The sequence below is a fragment of the Brassica napus genome, chromosome C2 (assembly GCF_020379485.1).
Source record: "Brassica napus cultivar Da-Ae chromosome C2, Da-Ae, whole genome shotgun sequence".
Classification (NCBI taxonomy): Eukaryota; Viridiplantae; Streptophyta; class Magnoliopsida; order Brassicales; family Brassicaceae; genus Brassica; species Brassica napus.
In genome coordinates, this window is record NC_063445.1 from 16546316 (window position 1) to 16573651 (window position 27336).

Consider the following 27336-nt stretch of genomic DNA (forward strand, 5'->3'; position numbering starts at 1 on the left):
CAAAAAAGGAAGAATGTCAAACCATTCTCAGGATTTTAAAGGAATATGAAGTGGTTTCGGGCCAACTGATCAACTTCCAAAAATCGTCCATACAATTTGGACATAAGATTGAGGAGACTAGTAGGCAAGAGTTAAGGGATATTTTGGGAATACAAAATATTGGAGGCATGGGATCTTTTCTTGGCCTTCCTGAAAGTCTCGGTGGCTCTAAAATACAAGTTTTTGGATTTGTACAGGATCGTCTAAATAATAGGGTAAATGGCTGGACTTTCAAGTTTTTTACTAAAGGAGGAAAGGAGGTGATTATCAAATCCGTGGTTACAGCTTTACCAAATCATGTGATGTCTGTCTATAGGTTACCAAAAGCTACATCAAAGAAGCTGACAAGTGCGGTGGCACAATTTTGGTGGAGTCCGGGGGGAAACACAAGAGGTATGCACTGAAAATCACGGGATAAATTATGCATAAATAAGGAAGATGGGGGCTTAGGCTTCAAAGATCTTACGGATTTTAACACGGCTATGCTTGCAAAACAGCTATGGCGATTGATAGAAAAGCCAAATACATTATTTTCTCGAGTTTTCAAAGGACGGTATTACAGGAATGCATCACCCCTGGAACCGATCCGTTCATACTCCCCGTCATATGGCTAGAGGAGTATTGTATCAGCTAGATCTCTGGTTAGCAAAGGACTAATCAAACGGGTGGGAACATGATCATCTATATATGTATGGAATGATCCATGGCTCCCAACCACTCGCCCGAGACCAACAAACAAAAATCAACAACACAATTTTCTGGACCTTACAGTGGACTCTCTTATTGATCCAGTCTCACGAACTTGGAATTCGCAGGCAATTAGGAATTTGGTGGATCCCCATGATGTGAACATTATTGAAAGTATTCCTCTGAGTAGAAATCAGATGGTGGATAGGGATGGCTGGCACTTTACTAACAATGGAAGATACACGGTAAAATCGGGATACCAAGTAGAACGAGTTTATCCGGATAAGGAAAAACCACTAGTTCTTTATGGACCCAATGTAGATATATTGAAAGCATTCTGTTGGAAAGTGAAATGTCCACCGAAACTGAGACACTTCTTATGGCAATTGATCTCAGGATGCATAGCGGTTAAGAAAAAATTGAAGGCGAGTGGGATGCAAGGGGAGATATCTTGTGATCGTTGTGGAGCTCCCGAGGAATCCATAAATCATGTGTTCTTTGAATGCTCACCAGCGTGTCAGATTTGGGCTCTCTCAAAGATACCATCACATCCGGATAACTTTCCCACTGGTTCTCTCTTTACAAATATGGATCATCTCTTCTGGAAGGTACGCCTAGAAATGGACGATCATCAATTTGCATGGATTTTATGGTATATCTGGAAGGGGAGAAATAATAAGGTTTTTTGTAATATCGATGTTGAGCCGAGTGAAACACTAAGAATAGCAGAAACAGAGTCAATACTTTGGGCGGAAGCACAACTCCTAAATGCACATCGAGGAACACAACCAATAGAAGTGAAGACTGTACAATCTATTCAAGGGAGATGGTGTTTTACAGATGGGTCGTGGAAGGATAAAGATCTTTATTCAGAACAAGGTTGGTATAGTACCCTAGAGGGTTTTGATGGTCTAATGGGGACACGAAATGTTCGGGCATCTCTCTCACCTCTTCATGCGGAGATAGAGGCTTTAATATGGGCAATGGAGTGTATGAAGAATTTGCATCAGTTTCAGGTCACGTTTGCAACAGATTGTTCTTAATTGGTGAAGATGGTTTCAGAACCAAAAGAATGGCCGGCATTTGAAGTGTACTTGGAAGACATAAAAGTTTTGATGGGAAGTTTCAGAAACACAAAGATCATTCATGTACCTAGAACGGAGAACTCTAGGGCGGACAGTCTAGCACGCAGTGCCAGAAAACTACTGTATTTCGTCGTTCACATGGATGCAGTGTTACCAGCTTGGTTCGCAGAGTCAATATGAGTCTGTATTTGATGACAAAAAAAAAAAAAAAAAACAAAATAAGTGAACCCCACAAACCTTTAAAACAATTAGGTCATATACATTTGTTTCATGAGAATGTGGTCAAAAGACTCAAAACCGAACCTGTCTATACCCATATGTTTATGCATCGATCACCCACAAATACAAGCAATAACATTTATTATTAAAAACATGTAAAATTTTCTTTTAGTCAGAACACAACATTTTTATTTAACTGTTTCAAAAATCTTTGACGCCACTTTAAACGGAAGGTAATTAAGAGGTTATTTGTTAAAATTAATTGATGGGTGGGTGGTCTAACTATCCTTCAAAATATTTTTTTTGCTATTTAATACAAATGGATATTTCTGTTGTTATTTTACTATTTTAGTGAAATTTTAATGGTTTCTCCTATAAGAGAGGATTTACGAGTAGAAGCCCCAAAAACAATTATTCAGCAAAATCAAATAAACAAATTAGAGGTTAACATTTTTATCTTTAATATAAAGAAAAAATGAACTTTTTTTGTAACTGGAGAAAAAATGAACTTGAGTCAAACTAAGTCCTATAATTAAGGCTATGAGGTATTGCATACCTCAGATTATAAATTTTTGAGAAACACCTAATTTATTATATATATTAATACGTCTTCTTCTTTCTTTTCTAAAACTTTAAGAAATACCAATCCATTTATATATTCTACTATGGGGAAATCTTTTCTACCTTCATTTACTATTCTTGCCATCTTCTCAATCCTTCTCTTAGGTATGTATTTACATTTAATAATCTCATTTACTATATTATATTTTTATTACATATATTTTAATTCAATATTTTAATATTTATTTAAAATTATTTTATGTTAAAATAAATATTGATATAATACAGAAATGAGTTCAAATTTGTTGTACTATATCTAGGAAACCAACCTAAAATATTTTTTAAATTTAGTTAATATATTTTTTAAATTTGTACTTTATAATTTTATATATAAAATTCATTTGATAATAATCATTCTATCTCATTAATATAGATATTTTTCTTCGAATTACAAATTGTTATACAATATTGATGTCATACACTTTAAAGAAAATTTATATGAAATTTTCAAATATTTAATATATCCTATATTTTTATTTATAATCTTATGTTCTATTTTCAAATAAATCAGATTAAACTGAAACTAATTTTTTTTTTTTACAAAAGTACAATATTTTATATTTTTTCACCAACTAATATTTATGTTTTTGTAATAGGAGTGGAATGTAGTCTTATAAATAAATGTTTCAATATTGTACACGCTGACCGTTGCGAAGTAAAAGAGTGTGAATCTGCATGTTCGAAGAGATATCAACAAAGATTCATGAGATCTTTTTGCAACATTTCAAATGGTGGTCGCATGAAAGGACGTGCGCAATGTGCATGCGAATGGCAAGTCATAAAGGGATCTTGCAAAATGTAGTTTAGTGATAATAAATCTCAAATCATATTTTACAAAAATAAAATAATATTTTACATAAATTTCTAACTTAAATACATGTACAATTCTCAATCTTGAATAATAAAATATAAATATTTTATTATGGTAATATAAGTGAGATTTATCGATGACGCAATATATGTATGTTTATTTTATAATGTTTTATTTTTGTTAACTTAACTTATTTTGATATTGGTTTCCATTTTACTTTGAAATAAATTATTTTGGAAATATTAATATTTTTGAAAATAATAAACTAAAATGATGATTTGTCATAACACGATTGATGGTTTTAAATCATGTAGGCCCTCTTAACGGTTTATAGCCTCAAATTTTATATAGTATAGATTTATGTTAAATTTTCAAATATTTAGTATATATATATGAGTCAATTTCATTTTAGTGATTTATTTATTAGTTATTTGATATTGGAACCATCTTGTATTGAAATAATCAATTTGTAAATTTTATCATTTAAAAAGATAGTAACCTAAAGTTATGTTTTTCATATTTTGATTGGTTGTTTATAATCTTCTGTATATATTTTCAGTGGTTTATAGCCTCAATTTGTATATAGTAAATAAAATGATGATTTAGTATATTTTTGAAGTTTTAAAAATATTATGTGAACATTCTCAATTATTTATACCTTAAACTTATATATAGTATATGTTATTTACGAATATTTTCATTAGCATATAGCCTAATATTTGAAAATCATGAGTTAAATTTATTTACTTATAATTTTTAAAATTCTTGCATTTTTTAAAATTAATTATTATTTTGTATTTTATTTTATGTTAAATTTCAAAAAAAAAAAATTTATATGAATTTAAGTTTATTATAATATTTTACTTTTGTTAACTTAATTTATTTGATATAAGTTTCTAGGTTATTTTAAAATAATTGTTTTTGAAAATATTGACATTTTTATAAATAATAAACTAATATAATGACGTGTCATATTATGATTGGTGGATTTAAATCCTACGAAGACGCCATCAATGACTTATAGTCTCAACTTTTATATAGTAAAATGATGAATTATCATAATACGATTGGTGGTTTTAAATCATGTGGATGTTTTAATGGCTTATAGCCTCGATTTTTATATAGTATAGATTTATGTAAATTTCCAAACATTTAGTATATATATATTGTATATGAGTCAATTACATTTTAATGATTTTTTTTTTTGACAACAAGACATTTACAGACTCATATTGACTCTGTAAACCAGATCGGCAACTCCGCATCCATATGAACGACGAAAGACGGTTGTTTCCTAGCACTACGTGCCAAGCTGTCCGCCCGTAGGTTCTCCGTTCGAGGTACATAGATGATATCTGAGTTGTGGAAGCTTCTTCGTAAAAGCTTAATATCTTCTAGGTAGCTTTCAAATGCTGGCCATTCTTCTGGTTCCGAAACCATCTTCACCAATTGAGAACAGTCCGTTGCAAACGTAACCTGAAACTGTCGTAAGTTCTTCATACATTCCATTGCCCAAATCAACGCCTCCACCTCCGAGTGAAGAGATGATAGACACGCCCTTACATTTCTTGCCCCTAATAAACCATCAAAACCCGGTAAGGTACTATACCATCCTTGTCCCGAAAATAGTTCCTTTTCTTTCTATGAACCATCTATAAAACACCAACGTCCTGTAGCTTCTAATGTGTGTCTGGTCAGTACTTGGCTCTCCCTTGTTTGATCAGTGACTATCTGTGCTTCAGCCCAAAGTGCTGATTCCAGTTCTGCTAATCGAAGTGTTTCCCTTGGATCCATATCCAGATTACTAAACACCTTATTGTTTCGACCTTTCCATATATACCATAATATCCACGCGAATTGGTGATCGTCCATCTTTGGAGTAATTCTCCAAAAGAGATGATCCATGTTACCAAAAAATGAATAAGTAGGAAAAAGGTCTGGATTTGTTGGTATCTTAGATAATGTCCATACTTGACGTGCTAGAGAGCATTCAAAAAATACATGATTTATTGATTCCTCCGGGTCCCCACATCGAGTACAACAAATATCTCCTTGTATTCCTCTCCCCTGAAGATTCTTCATTACCGCTATACAGCCTGAAAGGAGTTGCCATAAGAAATGTCTTAACTTCGGCGGGCACCGCACTTCCCAACAGCAAGCTTTTAACGTATCCACTGTAGGTCCATAAAATTCTGGTGGTTTTTCTTTATCAGGATAAACCCGTTCCAATTGATATCCCGATTTGACCGAATATTTTCCATTATTAGTGAAATGCCATCCATTCCTGTCGTCCATCGGATTTCTACTTAAAGGAATACTTTCAATAATTTGTGCATCATGAGGATCCACCAAAGCCCTAATTGCCTCAAGATTCCAAGTTCGGGATTCCAAATTAATGAGGGAATCCACTGTGAGATCTGGTGATACGCCCTAAATCGGGAAGGATCACTTTAGCTGGGTGTTGGATATGATCCGAGAAGGCAAACGACACTTCTGGAACTGATATGGATTGAAAGGATCGTCAAGAGATGCGGAATGGCTCTTGATATACCCACGATCTAAGGCTAACCACCCAAGAATGAATGAATGTGTTGGCTAACCACCAAACAACACACAAAGATGAATTGGCTGACCACCAAATCAACAAGCCGGTTCACACCAATGAACTAGCTAAAGAACTCTCTCTCTCACTCAGAGAAAAGAAGAAAAACAAAAATAAACTCAAACTTAGACTGATTTTATTATGAGAAGTGTTTACATATTTATACTACTTTAGGAATAGAAAAAGACTTAAGAATGTATTAAAGACAAACTTAGTAAATTGAATCTAGATGAGAAATTTAAAGACAATGTATTAAAACTCTTGGATCTCAGATCTGGTCAAAGAGACTCTTCGGCTAACGTCCAGGTTCGTCTGAACCAAGTGGTTCATTCGCGGTAAGGATCAAGATGTGGGCTGGACGATCCATACGGCCCAAATTCGCGAGAACAGAAGGTCTCCTCATTTGTAAATTGCATAACTCCCACATCTGAACTCCGTTTGATCTGATTCTTCTTCGAGGAGCTCCATAATTGAGTTGAGAACATTCTCCAAGTGATTTCATGCGAACAGGACTCGTTTGTTGGAAGATATGAGTCAAACAATAAACATATATCATTACTGCTTTCCATGATCAAGCCATGCATGTCTGTTTTGTCCGGTGTGCTACTCAAGGGCGCATCATTCCCTTCCTCTTCAAAAAGATTTGTCCTCAAATCTGGAACATTAAAAGGAAAAGAGTTATAAGCAAATGAATCATAATCAGAACATTGCTCACCTTGAGTTTGGTCCGGTTTTTGAATGGAAGAAGAGCTTTCTTGGTTTGCTTGACGACCACAGTTTTGTTCTTCATCTGGCCCTTCCTGCATTGACACAAAGCTTCCAAGACCAAAGTCATATGCACCAATACCAAGAGCATTCAAAGGACCAGAAAATTCATCCTTGTTCAAAACGTTTTCAGAATCCTTTTCAAACTCATAAATTAATTCAAAATTACTTGGATTCTCTGGTTGTAAAACAGTTAATTGCAAGCAAGATTCATCAGGAACTGATTCAGATTGAGAAGAAAATAATTTCTTATGTTCACAAGATTTCAAACCTGCCATTGGCTCATGTGTGTAGTCATCGAAAATTGGCAATGGATCTGAAAATTCTTCCTTTTCTAGCTCGGTTTCAACGTTTTCATTCTCCAAAGTCACCAACGGTTTCTGGTTTTGGCACTTGTTAGCATAATGACCGATCCTATGGCATTTGAAGCACCTGGTAGAATGAGCTTTGCTTGTGGGTTTCACAGCCTTGCTTTTATCAGAAGACAACACATTAGTTTTCAAATCACAATTTGAAAGAGAAGAAGAATTACTTTGCTGTTTTGGTGCAGAAGAAGTATTGGTGGTTCCCTTCTTTTTAAGTTGCCGGACAACATGAATCGCCTTATGCAACATCTTTTCCAAGCTGGCATAAGTCTGAAGCTCGTTCCGGTCAAGCACATCACAGTTGCTTCTCTTGGCTTTGGTGAAGGGACGATCACCATTTCTGACCCTCTTCTCTTCATCATCGAACATGTTTTGCCTCTTTCTTTGGTTTCTTTGTTTCTGCACAGAATCAAACTCATTAGGAGAAAAATGTTTCTTATCTCCAAAAAATCAATTGCTTTTTTTCAAGCACGGTTTTAAAAGGATAATAAACATCTTGTTGTAGTTTTGAAGCCTGATTTGATTTCTTGTGAAGTCCAAACATCCTGAAAACACTTAACAAAAGAGTTAGCAAAAAAAATCCTCACACTCTCAAAGTGTTTAGCTCACGATTTTTAGGTGATCACTCAGAGTTCTTTCCACTGGTTCAAAGGATGATAGGCAGTCAAAATTCAGCAATCAAAACCCAAAACAAACTTTTGTGGGAAAAGAAAAGAGAAAGAAAGATGAAGAGAATTTTGATATGGATCCGCTTTAACTGTCCTAAGGCTGGGTTTCTCTTCAGCCAGCAGGGTTTCTCTTCCACCACTCCCCCTGGATTTCTCTTCAGAAGTGATTCAAACCAAAACTCTTTTTTTTTTTATCGGTTTTTTTTTTGTTTTTTTTTTTATATAATAGGCGATCACAAGGGAGTAAATGAACAGCCCGGATCCAAGAAATAAGAAAAAGAAAAACGTGGAGAGATGAGAAGATGAAAGAGGAAAGAAAACAAACCAGCCAAAGTGGCTCTGATACCAGGTTGATACGCCCAAAACGGGAAGGATGGCTTTGGCCGGGTGTTTGATATGAACCGAGAAGGCGATGGCACTTCTGGAACTGGAATGGAATGAATGGATCGTCAAGAGATGCGGAATGACTCTTGATATACCACGATCTAAGGCTCACCACCTAAGAAACGATGAAGGTGTGTTGGCTAACCACCAAACGACACAAAAGATGATTGGCTGACCACCAAATCAACAAGCCGGTTCAAACCGATGAACTAGCTAAGAACTCTCTCTCTCACTCAGAGAAAAGAAGAATCGAAAATAAACAACAAAAATGAACTCAAACTTAGACTGATTTTATTATGAAAAGTGTTTACATATTTATACTACTTTAGGAATAGAAAAAGACTTAAGAATGTATTAAAGACAAACTTAGTAAATTGAATCTAGATGAGAAATTTAAAGACAATGTATTAAAACTCTTGGATCTCAGATCTGGTCAAGGAGACTCTTTGGCTAACGTCCAGGTTCGTCTGAACCAAGTGGTTCATTCGCGGTAAGGATCAAGATGTGGGCTGGACGATCCATACGGCCCAAATTCGCGAGAACTGAAGGTCTCCTGATTTGTAAATTGCATAACTCCCACATCTGAACTCCGTTTGATCTGATTCTTCTTCGAGGAGCTCCGTAATTGAGTTGAGAACATTCTCCAAGTGATTTCATGCGAACAGAACTCGTTTGTTGGAAGATATGAGTCAAACAATGAACATATATCATTACTGCTTTCCATGATCAAGCCATGCATGTCTGTTTTGTCCGGTGTGCTACTCAAGGGCGCATCATTCCCTTCCTCTTCAAAAAGATTTGTCCTCAAATCTGGAACATTAAAAGGAAAAGAGTTATAAGCAAATGAATCATAATAAAAACATTGCTCACCTTGAGTTTGGTCCGGTTTTTGAATGGAAGAAGAGCTTTCTTGGTTTGCTTGATGACCACAGTTTTGTTCTTCATCTGGCCCTTCCTGCATTGACACAAAGCTTCCAAGACCAAAGTCATATGCACCAATACCAAGAGCATTCAAAGGACCAGAAAATTCATCCTTGTTCAAAACGTTTTCAGAATCCTTTTCAAACTCATAAATTAATTCAAAATTACTTGGATTCTCTGGTTGTAAAACAGTTAATTGCAAGCAAGATTCATCAGGAACTGATTCAGATTGAGAAGAAAATAATTTCTTATGTTCACAAGATTTCAAACCTGCCATTGGCTCATGTGTGTAGTCATCGAAAATTGGCAATGGATCTGAAAATTCTTCCTTTTCTGGCTCGGTTTCAACGTTTTCATTCTCCAAAGTCACCAACGGTTTCTGGTTTTGGCACTTGTTAGCATAATGACCGATCCTATGGCATTTGAAGCACCTGGTAGAATGAGCTTTGCTTGTGGGTTTCACAGCCTTGCTTTTATCAGAAGACAACACATTAGTTTTCAAATCACAATTTGAAAGAGAAGAAGAATTACTTTGCTGTTTTGGTGCAGAAGAAGTGTTGGTGTTTCCCTTCTTTTTAAGTTGCCGGACAACATGAATCGCCTTATGCAACATCTTTTCCAAGCTGGCATAAGTCTGAAGCTCGTTCCGGTCAAGCACATCACAGTTGCTTCTCTTGGCCTTGGTGAAGGGACGATCACCATTTCTGACCCTCTTCTCATCATCATCGAACCTGTTTTGCCTCTTTCTTTGGTTTCTTTGTTTCTGCACAGAATCAAACTCATTAGGAGAAAAATGTTTCTTATCTCCAAAAATCAAGTGCTTTTTTTCAAGCACGGTTTTAAAAGGATAATAAACATCTTGTTGTAGTTTTGAAGCCTGATTTGATTTCTTGTGAAGTCCAAACATCCTGAAAACACTTAACAAAAGAGTTAGCAAAAAAAAATCCTCACACTCTCAAAATGTCTAGCTCACGATTTTTAGGTGATCACTCAGAGTTCTTTCCACTGGTTCAAAGGATGATAGGCAGTCAAAATTCAGTAATCAAAACCCAAAACAAACTTTTGTGGGAAAAGAAAAGAGAAAGAAAGATTAAGAGAATTTTGATATGGATCCGCTTTAACTGTCCTAAGGCTGGGTTTCTCTTCAGCCAGCGGGGTTTCTCTTCCACCACTCCCCCTGGATTTCTCTTCAGAAGTGATTCAAATCAAAACTCTTTTTTTTTGTTTTTTTTTTTTTATCGATTTTTTTTTTTGTTTTTTTTTTTTTATATAACAGGCGATCACAAGGGAGTAAATGAACAGCCCGGATCCAAGAAATAAGAAAAAGAAAAACGTGGAGAGATGAGAAGAGGAAAGAGGAAAGAAAACAAACCAGCCAAAGTGGCTCTGATACCACTTGATACGCCCTAAATTAGGGAATGATCACTCAATCGGACTTAAGGGATATGAACTCGCCAAAAGGGAGAACTGATGGATTGAATGGTGACACAATGGGTTGCGGATGGCCCAATGATACTACCAGACTTCAGTTGGTGCTTGATATGACTCACAAGTCCACCAAAAGAAGGATTTCTAAACGTTGTCTGATATGACGCACAGGTCCAACGAATTAGAGGCTGTTTACTCGGAGATAACCTCACCAAGAAACAAAGAAGTGTTCTAGAAAGAACAAATAGATAAACTCAAATAAAAGGGGAAAAAGCTTATCTTATTTCGTGGTTCTTAGGCCCTATATATAGGATTACAAGTTGTAGAAATCCAAAGAAGAATGTGCTAAAAACAAGACATAGAAACTAGAAATGAAGACTTTGACTAAAGACCGAAATTAATGATTTTTGTTGAATTCTTTTTCCCATGCACGACCAAGACTTCCTTGCTGACTCCCTCTTGGCATTCTTGATGAGAATGGGCTTGAAATGGACTGAGGAAAGGTCTGGTCGAATTTGGTGTAAAACCGACCCAAATTGAATTTGTTATGAATTTTTCTTTGGGCTGAAAAAGACTCATTTCGCCCAGCAACTAAACCAGCTCCATCTTCAGTGTCACTTAGCTCATTCAGCTCCAAGCTAGTATCACATAGCTCACTCAGCTCATCCAGCTCATCTACTATCACTTCAGCTGGTTTCAGCTCAAGCATACTCTCTTCAGCTGGTTCCAGCTCGTCCCCAGTCTCATCAGCTGGTTTTAGATCAATATCCTCACCATTAATCCATCCTGGTTTGTCCTTTGTTGAAGAATCATCTGGCTCAGCCATGGTCGCATCATCCTGGCCCGGGTCTATGATCCGAGGCACATCATTCCCTCCCTCTTGAAAAGGATTTGACCTCAAATCCATTTTACCTGTATCAAAAGGAAATGAATCAGACAAAAAGAATTTAAAAATCATGTAAAATTTAGTGAAGGAAAATTTTGGAAAGAAACTTCCTTGGAGTTTTGAAGTTGGTTTCCTCGAGTACATGCATCTCCAAGTCTTAAACTGATAAGCACGATCTCTGCTTCTGTTCCTGACACCTCTTGGAGACTGATCCTGTTTATCCTGGACACTCAAAATAAACATTAAAATACCAGGATCATATGTACAAGACAAGTACTTGTTCAGATCATAAACTAAAGTTTCTTTCCCTAGAACATGTAGCACACGTTTCAGATCATCATGAAGCCTATCAAAGTAAGTCTTGTACACCAGAATGGTGTCAGGGCACGTGATAGCACAGTTCCTAAAGAACAAATTCAAATCATGCGCAAGTTTCTCAGATTTAGAACACAAAAGATTAAGTTCAAATTGAGAATTTCTTATCCAAGGCTCAGCATGTTTATCAAAGAAGGTGTTGTAAATCAGAATATTTTCAAAGCATGAACTACCATAGAACATTTCAAAAACGTGCCTAACTTGATCAGATTCAGAACACAAAATTTTTAGTTCAAGATCAGATTCAGAATAAGAATGGACAGGTTTCAAAACAAAATCACCACAAAAATCGGTTTCAACTTTATGTGAATTCTGTTCCAGCAATGTGCTAACCATAAAATCTTCCAAAGCATATGAGGATGCAAACAAAATTCCAGTGATCAGTTCATGTCCCTAAGATCTCAGACTAAAGCTATTTTCTTTGAAGACAAATGAATCAAACGATTTTCTAGAGCAGAAAACTAGTTGTTGCAAATCAAGCTCAAATGACTTTTCAAGATGATCAAGACCAGAAAGTTTTATGTCATTGGAACTGACTTTATCAAACAGATCAGGCACAGAACTGATGATACAAAGTTCCTTACAGTGCTCTTTGAACAAAGGTGTAGGAGCTGTGCCGGGATCAAAGCAAAGTTGGTTCTCCATGATGATGGATGTTACGCTTGGTGCTTCCGCTTCAAAGGTTGGACCAGGTTTGTCTTCCTCATCAAATATGGGACCTAGATCATCGTCCATGGGTCTCCTGGTGCCAAGAAGCAGTCCTTGATGTGAGTAGTCGAATGGTTCTTCCTTAAAATCCTGTGAAAATAGAACAAGACTACTCGGATGCTCCGGTTCAAAACAGGTTAGTTCATTAGTCTCTTCATCATCAAACATAAAATCAGATTTTGGAGATGGAAGATCACATTCATCCTCACAAATGAGCAAACTTTCAATCATCTCTTCATCATACTCATCAAAAATTGGTAACTATTATGAAGATTTTTGTTTGCTGGTCTCGGGCGAGTGGCTGGGATCCAAGGATCATTCCATACTGAAATAGATGAACCTGTTCCCACCCTTTTCATTAGTCCTTTACAAACCAGAGATCTAGCAGAAGTCATACTTCTCCAACCATATGACGGAGAATAAGATCAGATCGGTTCAAGGGGTGAAGCATTCCTATAGTACCATGTTTTAAAAACTCTCGAGAAAAGAGTATTTGGCTTCTCAATCCGCCTCCACAGTTGCTTTCCAAGCATTGCCGTGTTAAAATCCATAAGATCCTTAAAACCTAAACCACCATTATCCTTAGGGATGCATAACTTATCCCATGATTTCCAATGCATACCCTTTGTGCTCCCTCCTGGACTCCACCAAAATTGAGCTACTGCACTCGTTAATTTTTTAACTGTAGCTTTTGGTAATCGATAAACAGACATGACATGATTTGGCAGAGCCGTAACCACCGACTTAATGATCACCTCCTTTCCCCCCTTTAGTAAAATATCTAAAAGTCCATCCACTAACCCTATTGTTCAAGCGTTCTTGAACAAATCCAAACACTTGAACCTTAGATCCCCCGAGGCTTTCGGGTAACCCAAGATAAGATCCCATTCCTCCTAGATTCTGAATACCCAAAATATCTCTCAACTCTTGCCGACTGGACTCTACAATCTTGTGTCCAAATTGAATTGAGGATTTCCGAAAATTAATCTGTTGCCCTGAAATAGTCTCATACTCTTTTAAAATCCTAAGAATAGTTTGACATTCTTCTATATTCGCCTTACAAAAGAAAAGGCTATCGTCGGCAAATAGCAAATGAGAGATTGCCGGACAAGCTCTCGCTACCTTCATACCGGTTAATTGTTTCTCCCTTTCCGCCTTCTTAATATTCACAATTAAAACCTCAGTACACATTTTAATGATTTATTTATTATTTATTTGATATTGGAATTATTTTTATATAGTAAATAAAATGATGATTTATTATATTTTTAAGTTTTAAAAATATTATGTGAACATTCTCAATTATTTATACCTTCAATTTATATATAGTATATGTTATTTACGAATATTTTAATTAGTATATAGCCCAATATTTGAAAATCAAGAGTTAAATTTATTTACTTATAATTTTTGAAAGTTTTGCATTTTATAAATTAATTATTATTTTTATTTTATTTTAATTTATATATGAATTTAAATTATTTATAATGTTTTAGTTTTGTTAACTTAACTTATTTGATATAGGTTTCTATTTTATTTTAAAATAAACAATTTTGGAAATCATCTCAATTTTTTTTTTTTAAGTTTTGGTTTTGCTCTAGGATTTCAGCAGACGTGAGTGTGACAATAATCAACAATATATTACATATTTATTGGTTCGTCGATTCGTTTTGGTGACTAGCAACCAAGGTCTTGAAAACCGGACTGGACTGGCCGGTCGAACCAGTCCGATTGTGACTCGCTTAGTAAGCTGAGTTTGGTTTGATCTAAAATCCGGATTTAATAAAACCCGTAAACCCCAGTTTAAAACCATAAAATAAATGATCCGGTCGACAATAAAGCCCGGTTTTACAAAATAATCACATATGTGATGAGTTTTTAATTTTGATTAGGGTTTTACTAACTTAATATTAGTAGCCATCGTTTCTTTCAATATTCTCTCTAAAATATGAAACCCAGAAGTCTTCTCTTTCACTACAAGAATTGTTCAAATTAGCTAAGGATAGAGCAATGGCATTTCCGTAGCCATAGTCCGTTGCACCAATTTCAGCTTCTGACTTTTTCATCGCTATATGATTTGAGTTTTCACTTGTACACCAATTTCAGCTTCTGACTTTTACACCAATTTCAGCTTCTGACTTTTTCATCGCTATATGATTTGAGTTTTCACTTGTAAGAAAAAAAATCGCTATATGATTTGAGTTTTCACTTGTAAGAAAAAAAAAAGAAGTAAGTACTGACAATTGTGACAATGATCAAACTGATTTCTAGGTTGTGGAAGAAAATAGAGAAATTGGACTAGATTATGATGAACTTGAGAATGTACTTCTTGAAAAATGCCAAAAAGATGGAGAAAATATGACTTCTGAAACCTTAAAATTGAATGTGGCATACACTATATATGTTTCTTTTGTCATGATGCCTTTTATTTAACTCATACATTGTTTTATTTTTTATTTTGTTTAAGATGGGAACGACGATGAATCATTATATCTTTTGACATAGTATCATTTCCAAAAGTTTTTTTTCTATTATTTGAAATGTTTTCTTTTAATTTATTATCTATTCAAGATCCAGTAATTTATTTTCTAATTTTATGATAACTACTTAGAGAAATTAGAAAATTTATGCGTAGATTATATTGATTTATAACTATGTACATATTAAATAGAAAACCCGGTCCTGTATTGTTTTTGATGTGAAATTTGATATTATGATTAAAAATGAAAAATAATTTTTAGCAATAAAATATTAAATTTAGTGTTATTTCAACACCAAATTAGTGTTATGATTGGAGTTTATCTGAGCAAGTGTTATTTGACTTCTAAGCATGTGTTTCATGACTTCTATGACTTCTGTGTTTCAAAAAAAAAAAAATCAAATATGACTTCTATATCCAAGGTTGGCCCTGACCACCAACAAAAAAAAATATCATAAGAGACTGGCAGTAGCGACAGTTCCACCAACTTTAAATCATGTTCGGTGTCACTAGACATTCTATTCTATGTCCAACTCTCTGTCTTCATCTTCCAACTCGTCTGGTTAAAGCGAGGAGGTACTATCAGCGAGCTATCAACCTTGAGAGACTGGCAGTAGCGAGAGGTTTGAGGTTTTATGGCCTCTACCACTTGTTGAAACTTCACTAACTCGTTGTTCTTGAAACCACTTATTACCAATTATCTGAATATGAAAAATGGTAGAGCCATGATCGTAGTTTAGATACAAATTTTATAAATGAATTAAAATGTCATTAAAATTTATTAAGATAATATATATTTTAAATTTAAAAGCATAGCTAAATCAATATTATAAATGAATTAAAAATGTTATTTGAATTAAACTTATCATTTTATTCAGTAATTTTCATATATAATAGTATATATTTTAATTGTAAATGATATTTTAAACAAAATAAATTAAAATATAAATTAGTTAAAATAAAAAATATTAAAATACATATTAAAAACATAAAACAATAAAATTTGAACATATAAACATAAAAGTTAAATTTGATACAATTAGTTAATTTCAAATAATTAAAGTATTTAAAAATTTTAAAAATATATATAGTATTGTTTTTAATGTGGAATTTGATATTGAAATTAAAAATGAAAAATAAAGTTTAATCATGAAACATTAAATCCCCTGTATATTAATCATGGAGCATCACAACATGTTTTCGTAGCCACTTGTCATCACGAAGATGATTCTTAGAAAAATAAGTTGGTCCATATAAACATATACTATGAATGGTGACCAGGGAACGGCGAAGAATAATGCATTCCCTAACGTTCCTAAAAAATATCACCATTCAAGAGGAATAATTTTTTCTTCTCATTCCCTACTATTCCTTTTTTGTAGACAAATAAAGAACAAAAGTATTCCTTGTTAAATTTGAGAAGGAACAACCATTCATTTTCATTTCTGCAATTTTATTCCTTTACGTTCATTTTCAATTTGTTCCTTTTGTTTCCAGAATGGTCACGAGTCGAATGCTTTTTATTAAACTAACTATCAAATTAATTAATTGATATTGTACAAAAGAATATTTTTTCTTTCCTAAAATAAAAACTACGGAATTACCTAATATTATTAACATATATATGACAATTAATGATTATAAATAATATATCTCTCTCTTTTGTTTAATTTTATATTATTAAAAGAAATTAAACAATCACATTAAACATATAATAAAAAAATTATAGTTTTTCTTATATGTTATATTTTGAAGTTTAAAAAACGACTATCAATTACTAAAAATGGTAAAAGTCCCACATAAATTTTTTTATGATCAATGGTTTAACTTCTTTTTGTTCAATCAAGATACAAATGATCATATATCGTAGGGGTGAGCATTCAGATACCCGTTCGGGTTCGTATCAGGTATTTAGGATTTTTCGGGTATTTCAGTATAAAGGCATTGAACCCGTTTGAGTATTTCTACACTTCGGATCGGGTTCGGGTATTTTATGTTCGGGTTCAGATATTTAAACTTTGAAGAAAAAATAAATAAATTATTTATTGTTTAAGTTTTTTTTAATTGAAAATATACTTTTAACTTAACTGGTTTTCTAATTTTTAAAAGATTACACTATTAATAGGTTTGGAGATAAAACTTTAAAAATAGAAACACTAATTAGTTGTTGTTTTGAAATTTTAGATGAACTTTTGTTTATGCAAGAAACAAGAGTTTGATATGTATTTTAAGTGAGAAAAAAATGTTTTTGTCCATAATTATAGGTATATTATCTAATTTTGAGCAATGTGCATCATTAATATAAATATTTTGAATAAAATGAGAAAAGTAAACTAGAAATATAAAGTTAAGTATATTTATGGTTGGATATATATCCGTTCGGGTTCGGATATTACCCGTTTAGGTTCGGATATCCAATCTTTCCGAATCCAATAACCGTTCGGATATTTTGCTACTTCAGTTCGAATTTTTGGATTGGATTCAGATACGGGTTCAGGTATCGGATAAAACGTCCAGCCTTGATAAATCGTATGAATATGAAGTCTCATTAATAGATATTCATATTATATACATTAATAGATATTCATATTATATATATATATATATATATATATATATATATTGATATCATTTGAAATAAATTATATACTATATAAAATTATATAAATATGGTAATTTTAAAATTTGTAGTGAAAAATTATTGAGATCTTAATATATCAATTTTGAAATTTGTATTAAAAAATCCCACATTAAATTTTTTGTGATTAACGGTTTAAATTTTTTCTACGGCAAATATACAAATGTTAAAAAAACATATGAGTCGGAAATGTTAATAATAAATATTTATATTAAAGCATACTATATATCTATGTTAATATCACTAAAGTTTAATTTATACCATATAAAGTAAATAAAATGATTGTTTTGATTTATTTACCAAAAACGTTATTGTAAATTAACAAAAAGTATTGGAAACCTTTAATATCTTATTTGATTCTGATAATCACAGAAACACACTTCTTCAAATCGAAGTGATTTTTAATATTGGAAACACTGTATATATTATTTCATTCAGATTAAATAATTTAATCCTGATTTTTATTACTAAAAATATTTTAATGAAATATCATGACAAGATTCCAATCACTTCCTTTTGAGTTTGTTCGAAGAATGAGAAATTTAAACTATTTATTATAAGTTTTCCGGTTTATCATTTAATAAATCAAACAATTATTATTTTATATGTGGTTTACATATACTAGAATGGTAAAGTATTATATTTTTTTATTTGTATAATCTTAAGTAACATAACATCAAAAACGTAAGCTAATAAAATAGGTAATTTATTTTGTTATTGTAGAATTATATGATTTTTAGACCGAATTGGTGAATATATACTAAACAGATATTTATATTTCGAGTCTGCATTTATATTCTATAACAGCTTGATATATTAGATTTGAACTCTAACCTGTTAATAGAGTTTACCGGTGATTTTTTTTCAAAATTTTGATTCTTCGATATGTATCTGGAGTGGAACTAATTTTTACAAATATCCATCTTCTTAAATTGATACTTATGTAATTCACCGTATTCATAGAATAAATTAAAAAAAAAGAAACTAAACTTATATCAATGAAACATAGACGAAAACGAAAACACAATTTTATAGAGGTAAAAAATAAAATCACTTATGGAGAGTCAATAGTAGACAAATCGAGAGCATAAAACCTAATACCCTTTTGTCATTATACAATCAATGTTGCCTATTTGGTTTCGGTGATTTGTGTCAGCCGCAAAAATTAAACGCAGCGGCTGCGGTTGCGGGAGTTTGCGGATGCGGGTGGTTGCGGTTTCTAGCGGCTTTAAGAGATTTGCATGACTGGTTCTGCGGTTAGAAATTAGTGCGTTTGTGGGATACTTATGACTGGTTAACTACCAAATGCAGCAGCGGTTAAATAATAAATTAACAATATTTATATTTTATATAATTATAAAAATATCAAAAATATAATATTATAATAAATATAAAAACTATATTAAAAAATTTCTAGTTTTAAATTTTTAAAAACTATAGAAAATATTTTTATTTTGATTTATAATATTAATTAAAATATAATAGATATATTTTAGTATTTTTATAATTCCAATTTAAATTTTTTATTGAATATTTTTATTTTTGTATTTATATTATTTTAAAAAAACAATTTATCCTCCTGCAACTGCAAATGCTAGCTGGAACCAGTTTTTGAATTTATGAGGTTTAGAGCGGTTTGAGTGATTGTTGCAATCACTAAAGGTTGTAGTGTTGCAAAATAGTAAAACCATTTAATGAACAAATATTATTATAAAAATTCACCTTGCGCGTGTGGGTTATCATCTATTTTAATGCTATTTCAACACCAAATTTAATGTTACGGTTAGGAGTTTATTGAGAAATTGTTGTATGACTTGTATTCAAATATGACTCCTTTCCAAGGTTGGCCCTGACCCCAACAACCAAAAAGAGCCCAACAAACCAAAAAAAAATCTTAATGGACATAGATTAGTCTGATGGAGTAGAGTTTACTTTATAAAAATAAAACATGTCTTCGTCGTGGTCTGAATAAAAAACATGCCTCCGGTAAGTAAATGGAAAATATACAATAATAAATAGATGGTGATGGGGTGAAAGTGACGTGGTGACTAGTAGACATGATTATCTTACGGCCGATCCACCGTATGATGCTTCCTCCTGTGATTTTGCTCATAAATATAATAATTGTTCGAATCTCACGCTCCCCTTTATAAATACACCATCCTTATTATTACTACATCTCTCTCTCTTCTTCTCTGCAAACCAAGTTCAACGCATAAACGAAGAACAAAGAAGACTCAAAAGAAAAAGACAAGGCCTCCCTATTCTCTCGGTACTTTCTTTCATCTCTATCCTTTTTATTTCTTTCCGCCATTTTCGTTCTTTTTTCTATAAATGTCTTAGCCATTTGGATTTTAAGTTTCTTCTTTAGAAATGAATCATCCGCTTCAGGTCTCTCACCACCATTATAGTAAATTTTCTGCAATTTTTGATTCATTGTTAGTTTTTTTTAATGGTCTTGGAAGCACCGATCTTGAGATCTTAGCCAACTCTAGAGAAATTATATTCATTTTTCTTTTCAGGAAATTAATTGATATCCACTGCTTTTTCCTGATTTTTTTTTGTGGTTATATGATGCTGCGTGTTCTTTTTTTATTCAGTGGAACATCCTATCTCTTTGTTTGATTCTCATGATTGCGATCTTATTGGTTCTTGACTTCGTTCAACATTTGACTTATCTAAAAAAAAATTGCAGAACATTCGCAAATTCTAAGAGATGGATGTTGCGGTTGGCTAAATCTCCTTCACTAGCATTCCCTTTAATGGTATGTCTTCTTTCTTGCAACTCTCTTTTGTTTTGGGAACCTGTTGTTGACAAATCTTTTAATCTTTGTTTTGGTTTTAGATACAGAGATGTGTCTGAGAAGAAACAACATTAATCCAACGACAATCTTAGATCCTAAAAACTCTAGAAACGAAGCCATTGGTATGGAATATGAAGCTGGACATCATCATCATTCATCATTGGTCACTGCGATAGTCTTCTTCTCATCAAACCTGTTTATTCCTTTGTCTTTGAAAATCCCTATACGTGACGGGTTTCACGAGATTCTTCAATAACTACTTCTTCATACACCAAAACTTTACTTTAGATAGATATTTATATTGGGAGATTTAACCATCTCTCTTGTTCAAAAGATTAGTCAAAAAGATGGAGGCTGTTGTTAGTGGGAAGAAAAGGATGGTAAATCTTGATCTCAGTTCACGGCTGCTGTCTGAGCCTTTGATCCCGGGGTTGTCTGATGATGTGGCCAAGCTGTGTCTGGCGCTGGTGCCGCGTGCTAGCTTACCTTCCATGGGACGTGTCTGTAAGAGATGGAGGTATGTTGTTCAGAGCAAAGAGTTTATTACTGTGAGAAGACTCGCTGGTATGCCTGAGGAGTGGCTCTATGTCTTAACCATGGATGCTGGAGGGAAAGAGAGTCACTGGGAGGTGATCGACTGTCTGGGACATAAGCTATCATCTCTTCCACCAATGCCTGGTCCTGTAAAGACAGGGTTTAAGGTGGTTGTTGTTGATGGGAAACTTCTTGTTATTGCTGGTTGTGCTATGATCAGTGGCTCTCATGTTGCATCTTCTGATGTTTACCAGTTTGATACTTGCCTCAACAGGTTCGTCAGCTATTTATTTTCTTAATTAATTCCAGCATACTTTGTTAACTTTGATCCAATGATTTAATACTTTTTAATCCAGCTGGAGCAGACTAGCTGACCTGAAGGAGGCTCGCTATGACTTTGCTTGCGCCGAGGTGAATGGGCTTGTTTATGTGGTGGGAGGTCATGGTGGAGATGGTGAGAGTCTTTCTAGTGCAGAGGTTTACGATCCAGAGACAGGGGTTTGGACTTTCATACAGTCTCTGAGGCGTCCGAGATGGGGATGTTTCGCTAGCGGCTTCAACGGGAAGCTCTATGTGATGGGTGGGAGATCCAACTTCACCATTGGTAACTCAAAACTTGTTGATGTGTACAACCCTCAGTGTGGCTCCTGGTGTGGCAGCAAAAACGGTGTAACTGTAAGTGTTTCTCGTCAGATGATACACATGATAGTATGTTTCTTTAGCTTGGTTTTAAAGTATGGATTACCATGGTTAGGGCAAATCGGTACTATCTGAAACGATTTTCAAGAAATCTGATATATATATATATGATTTAAATCATTCTACATCGATTTATATCATTTTAAATCGGTTTAATTCGATCTAAATTAGTTTAAATCTGTTAAATTAGTATGAATTCACAATTTTGTCTAATTTCTTACGTTGAATATCTAATTTTGATAATTCATAAAAAAAAAATTACAATTAAAGTCAAGAAATAAACATCTTATATAAATGTTAAATATATATAAAATAAATCAATAATTTTTTTAATGCATTGGCTCGCCTAAGTTCCCAATAATCCGCTGAGTTCTTGAACATTGATAGAGAGTATCTCTAATATTTAGGTGCTCTTGATACAATTGCAGATGGTCACAGCTCATGTTGAAGTAGGAAAGAAGCTCTTCTGTATCGAGTGGAAGAACCAGAGGAAGATGTCTGTCTTCAATGCAGAAGATGATACTTGGGAAGTTGTGGCTCTTCCGCTGTCAGGAAGCTCGAGGGCCGGGTTTCAGTTTGGTAAGCTGAGTGGGAAGCTTCTGCTTTTTTCATCTCAAGAAGAGACTGGTCACAGTACTTTGTTGTATGACCCGGAAGCTGCACCAGGCAGGCAGTGGAAAACATCTGAGATAAAACTGTCTGGTTCCTGCGTATGCAGCGTCACAATCATAGCCTGATTGATGATGATCTTATTGATACCATTGCTGTTAAATTTCTCCATAATCCAAACTCAAATAGAACGTTGAGTTTTAAACTGATCTTATATACAGTTTGAATAAAGTGGTGTGTGTGTGTGTGTGGGGTTTGATTGAAACAGTTTTTTCCTTGTAACAAATGTTGGAAGTTGTTTTTTTTTTAATGAAATGTGCGTTTGATTTGTGAAGGCTATTTCTTCAAAACCATAATTATTTACTTGTGTTCTTAAACGATGTTAGAGGCAAACAGCATATTGTCTTTTACTTTGATTTCCATAGACGTCAAATTATACTCATTTTGCACTCGAATTCATTTGTATTCACATATGCTCTATTCATCATCATTGTATTAACTTGAATATCAATAAGAAACACTTTCCACCTTCAAATTGTTCCTAAATAGTCATTTCATCCATTATTTACTTGACACGTGAGGTTAAGTCCTAATCCTAATTTTTTTTTCCTAATATTTTTCACATTGTTCAAAACCTGGATCAGAATATGAATATTAGTCAAGTCCACAAGAATCTGTGATACAGAGAACTGCTATTTGCCATCAGCAAGAGGATTGGGGACAGTGGGGTGGCTAGAACACGAGTCAGTCTTGCCCTACACGGTATCCTGTTGGAGTAATACCTGAGCTAAAACATGAAATGAATTGGTAAAAATCTGAAGATACATCACCAAGCTTCTGTCGGAAAAATGTTTAATACTCCAGAGACAACTTTGACAGAGCTAGCAAAAGTTTCCAACAATCTCAGGAAGCAACTCTTAAAAGGTTACAGACTCGCAAGTAATCTGAGGGAAGAACTTCTGTGTGGCTTTTTGGAGTAACTAAGATCATAGAATCTGTAACATCAACTCATTTTCAGCACTTTCCCAGATGAAATAGTAGTTCTTCTACTCAATACGACAGAAACAAACCTCTAGCTGAATCCTTGACTTTTTCCGTTTCTTGTGATAGTCGTTTATATATTTCCTGCAACTTGTGGGTTGCATCAGGTGGTTTCCTTTGTCTTCTTGTTCGCTACTGAGTACCACATGGTCCATCACAGTCATGTAAAGGTCCACTCGAGTTTTATGGTTCCCTCAATCAATGGAATGCTCTAGAGACCTGTAGTGCGTTTGTAAGAGATGTGCAACTGAGGATGATCTTCTGGAAGTGCAGAAACAGCTTTAGGGTAGATAGCCGAAATGGAGTTTCTTTGCTCACCTGTACGGTTATTAGCTTGATATTCGTAGAAGTCTTCGAAGAACTTAACAGGCTGAGAAAAAAGATCCCACTAACACATAAACAAAACTAAACTACACAACAAGAAACAAAGAACAGATTCAATAAAAGCAAGCTTTCATATACAAGTTTGATTCTAACATCTAAAATGCGATACACACGTATGTACTACACCTTGTGCATTTTCAAAATTAACAGAATCCAGATGCTCAAAGTGGAGACAAATTGTTAGAAAGGAGAAAAAAGAGAGAGAGAGACTGTAGTTCCCCACAGGTAAATCTCCAAATTTGTCTTTCGTCCCACATCGGTTACTTGACTCAAAATTGTGTTGTTTATATAAGTCTTCAATCATAAGATCGAACGTCGAGCTCAGTAACAAGAGTTTGTGACCCATGTGGGGACAATAAGATGGTGGAACACTGGCCCGGCCCACCGGTCGGTTCTGTCTGGCATTTTCTGGACCGCCCAGTCCAAGCCGAGAGTGATCCGTTTGTGTTAGGCGAAGGCTTGACTCAGGCGGTTCCTAAAGAGGGGAGGGCAATGCGTGAGGCTGGTTTCACAGAGCAGCGATCACCTCCCTCTCTCGGCAGTGGACGAATAACGGATCAAAGCCACTCGGATCCACATGGCCTGGTGGCTCGTACCCAGCTGAACCACCATCTTTTTCATTTACACTTTCCTTTCATGTGCATATATATATATCTATCAATTTTTAAAACAAAATAAGTTTACTATAAATTTTTTTCATTGAATAGATTGTTTCAAACTTTCACATGTATTTGTATCTTCTTCTATATATATATATTTTCGGATTATTATTTCATTATTAAAATCGTAACTATATATATAAAAATTAGTAAAATATTGTTTTGTTGTCATATTCAAATATATTGTAATATTTCACAAATTTATAAAGTTTTTGAAAAATTAAACTCTTCGCTTCATAGATTTATATTATCGAGTAAATAATTAAACATTTAGTTTTTGTTTAATTTTTAAAATAAACTATATAGTTTAAAATTTGTTTTCATTGGTTTAAGGTAGTAAAGATTAATCAATGTTAGATAATATGATTTTTGTTATTTAAAAGAAAATCTTTATAATTTTAAAAGTTAACATCAACAAATATTTAATAAATTTAGCATATAGAGGTATAGTATTACAACATTAAATTATATCTATTTAATTTATACTATCTATAAATCCAATGGATCATCTATTGTTTAAATCAAATTATTGATAGTCCAATAAAAATTTCTGGTAGGTCCAAATTTTAAATGATAAGATTAAATATTAAATGTAATATGACTTTCTAGGAATAGGTCCATTAGGTCCATTTTTAAAAAAATCACACATGAATCAAGGTTGTGACTTCTGTTTTAATATATCTTTTCGAAATTATTATCACTATTCATAAAATCATTCACAATTTGATCAACTTGTGACTATAAATAGTTTAATCTTGTAATTATTGACTATTAAAAGTGATTATTAAAATAATATATAGTTTTATTAAATGATGCTTTTTTGCGTTAGCTTTAACAGTATTATTCATAAACCATTTTCTGGTTTTTATTTTTTGAATTATACAGAAGTATTCTGGCCCCACAGAAGTGATCCAGACTAGTCACGTGTCGGTCCTCTGTCCCTGGCGATGCCAAAATGTTAATTCTCCAGTGGTCGGGATTCGAACCCAGGTAGCGGTATTCACAGCTGTAAGCCCCGTTTTTTTTTTTCTGGTTTTTAATAATGCATATAAATGTAGATCCACTTGTCATAATTGGAATACAATATAGATGAATATAAATATTTTTAAAATTTAAATACTATTTAATGTAAAACTATTTTAATCAAGTGAAACTTTAAATACAAAGAGATCTCTCTCCTCCTAGTTTTTTCCCTCCCAGTTATATATGAGATTCTTGAACATATATTCTTGAGTTCTCCTGATTCAATCACAATATTTGCTCTGTCTCTCTCTCTCATTGTTGATATGAACAAACCATTCATGATTATGTCACTGCCTGAAGACATCATCATTAACATCTTAGCGCGTGTACCGAGATGCGACTATCCAACAGTCTCTCTTGTTTCAAAGCACTTCCGGTCACTTGTTGCGTCGTCTGATATATACGCCATACGATCTTTGTTGGGATGCACCGAACATTTTCTCTATGTTGTTCTCTATAACCGGGACCACAAGGATTACCGTTTGTATACTCTCTGCCGGAAAGCTAACGGCAAACACAGCCGCTTGGCCCTTATCCCTTGGCTTCCCGCTGTGCCTCGACGTGGAAGCTTTGTGGCAGTGGGTTCAAAGATATATGTTTTTGGTGTGATCAACGACAACTATGACAATATGACATCGACTGCGTACAGCATTGACTGTAGATATCACACTGTGCAACCACTCCCGAGCATGCCGCATGTGTTCCGGTTTGAAACAATAGCTGAAATCATCGATGACAAAATATATGTTATTGGATGTAATTACGTTAAAAAAATACCAGTGGTAGTGGTGGTTTTCAACACAAAAACACGGATGTGGGAGCCTGGGATGACAACTCTAGACAAGCCTGTAAGAAGTGTCATAGGCAGGTATGGTTGTGTGGTGATGGCTAATAAGATTTATGGGAAGAATTTTGTATATGACCCAAATGAAACTAAATGGGAAACGCCCGACAAGACGCTGAGTTCGAACAAGTGGAATCATGCGTGTTTCATTGATGATGTTATGTACTACTATGATTTGTTTGAGAACAAGTTAATAGCATATGATTCAAAGAAAAGGTGTTGGAAGGCAGTCGAAGGATTGGAAGAACTGTTGGCCGTGATAACAGTTCAAAAGTTGTTTAAGACTCTGAAATACGGTGAGAGACTGTTTTTTTTTGTTTTCTATAGAAGAAACCAAAGAGATTTGTTGTGCAGAGATTTCAACGGAAAGACGCCAAGGAGGTCAGATTCTTGGAAAAGTTGAGTGGTTTGATCGTGATTTGATTGCTGGAAATTTTGAGATTATAAAACCTCTAGATGTTATGCTTTAACGCAGGACCCCTCCTTCATATAACTGATTGCTTATAAAAGTATGTAGAATTCAATACCAAATCTCTAGAGAGATATTCACCGACCGATCGAGCTCTTGGCTCTAATGTAACAGTTGAGTTTGTTAGAGAGATTTTATTAAGAGTTGAAAGTCTTATAATTACTAACTAATCAATCTGATCTTTCTGGTTTTTGTGGTATATATTGAAATAAGATGATACTAGATTTTGACCAATGATTTCAAAAAGCGGGACGTCGACTAACTTTTATTCAAAAAAATATTTACTGAAAAATAGAAAATTTATACATATTATTTTCGTTAAAACATATATATAATTAACTAAAATTTATATAAATATAACTGTATGAAAATAAAAAAAAATTATATACTACAACTCATATTAATTTTACTTCTATATTAAAACTGTAAGATTATAATATGAATTTATTTTTATTTTTATATTTGTAAAAACCATTTTATAATAATATAAATTAACAATATGTTTTTCAACCCGTCTCACACTTGATAAATGTTTACATGTTTATAAAATAACTCGCAATTAATTATAATTGTAAGACATAACATATAG

At 33.7% G+C, this 27336-nt stretch overlaps 3 protein-coding genes across 3 annotated transcripts; all 3 read left to right on the top strand.

Annotated features, from left to right (window-relative positions):
• The first annotated feature begins 2159 nt into the window (after window positions 1-2159).
• LOC111207153 (putative defensin-like protein 148) lies at window positions 2160-3578 on the top strand. The gene is made up of 2 exons (XM_022704866.2): window positions 2160-2756; window positions 3248-3578. Exons 1-2 carry the CDS (start codon window positions 2696-2698, stop codon window positions 3451-3453), a joined length of 267 nt encoding a protein of 88 aa, XP_022560587.1. The 5' UTR covers window positions 2160-2695; the 3' UTR covers window positions 3454-3578.
• A 16056-nt stretch (window positions 3579-19634) lies between these two features.
• LOC106375634 (F-box/kelch-repeat protein At1g67480) lies at window positions 19635-22661 on the top strand. The gene is made up of 5 exons (XM_048747801.1): window positions 19635-19953; window positions 20377-20446; window positions 20527-21293; window positions 21376-21694; window positions 22147-22661. Exons 3-5 carry the CDS (start codon window positions 20833-20835, stop codon window positions 22453-22455), a joined length of 1089 nt encoding a protein of 362 aa, XP_048603758.1. The 5' UTR covers window positions 19635-19953; window positions 20377-20446; window positions 20527-20832; the 3' UTR covers window positions 22456-22661.
• Window positions 22662-25718: 3057 nt separating this feature from the next.
• LOC125582214 (F-box/kelch-repeat protein At4g38940-like) lies at window positions 25719-26775 on the top strand. The gene is made up of 3 exons (XM_048748789.1): window positions 25719-26494; window positions 26606-26659; window positions 26754-26775. The coding sequence occupies exons 1-3, from the start codon at window positions 25719-25721 to the stop codon at window positions 26773-26775; spliced, it is 852 nt and encodes a 283-aa protein (XP_048604746.1).
• Window positions 26776-27336: the final 561 nt, after the last annotated feature.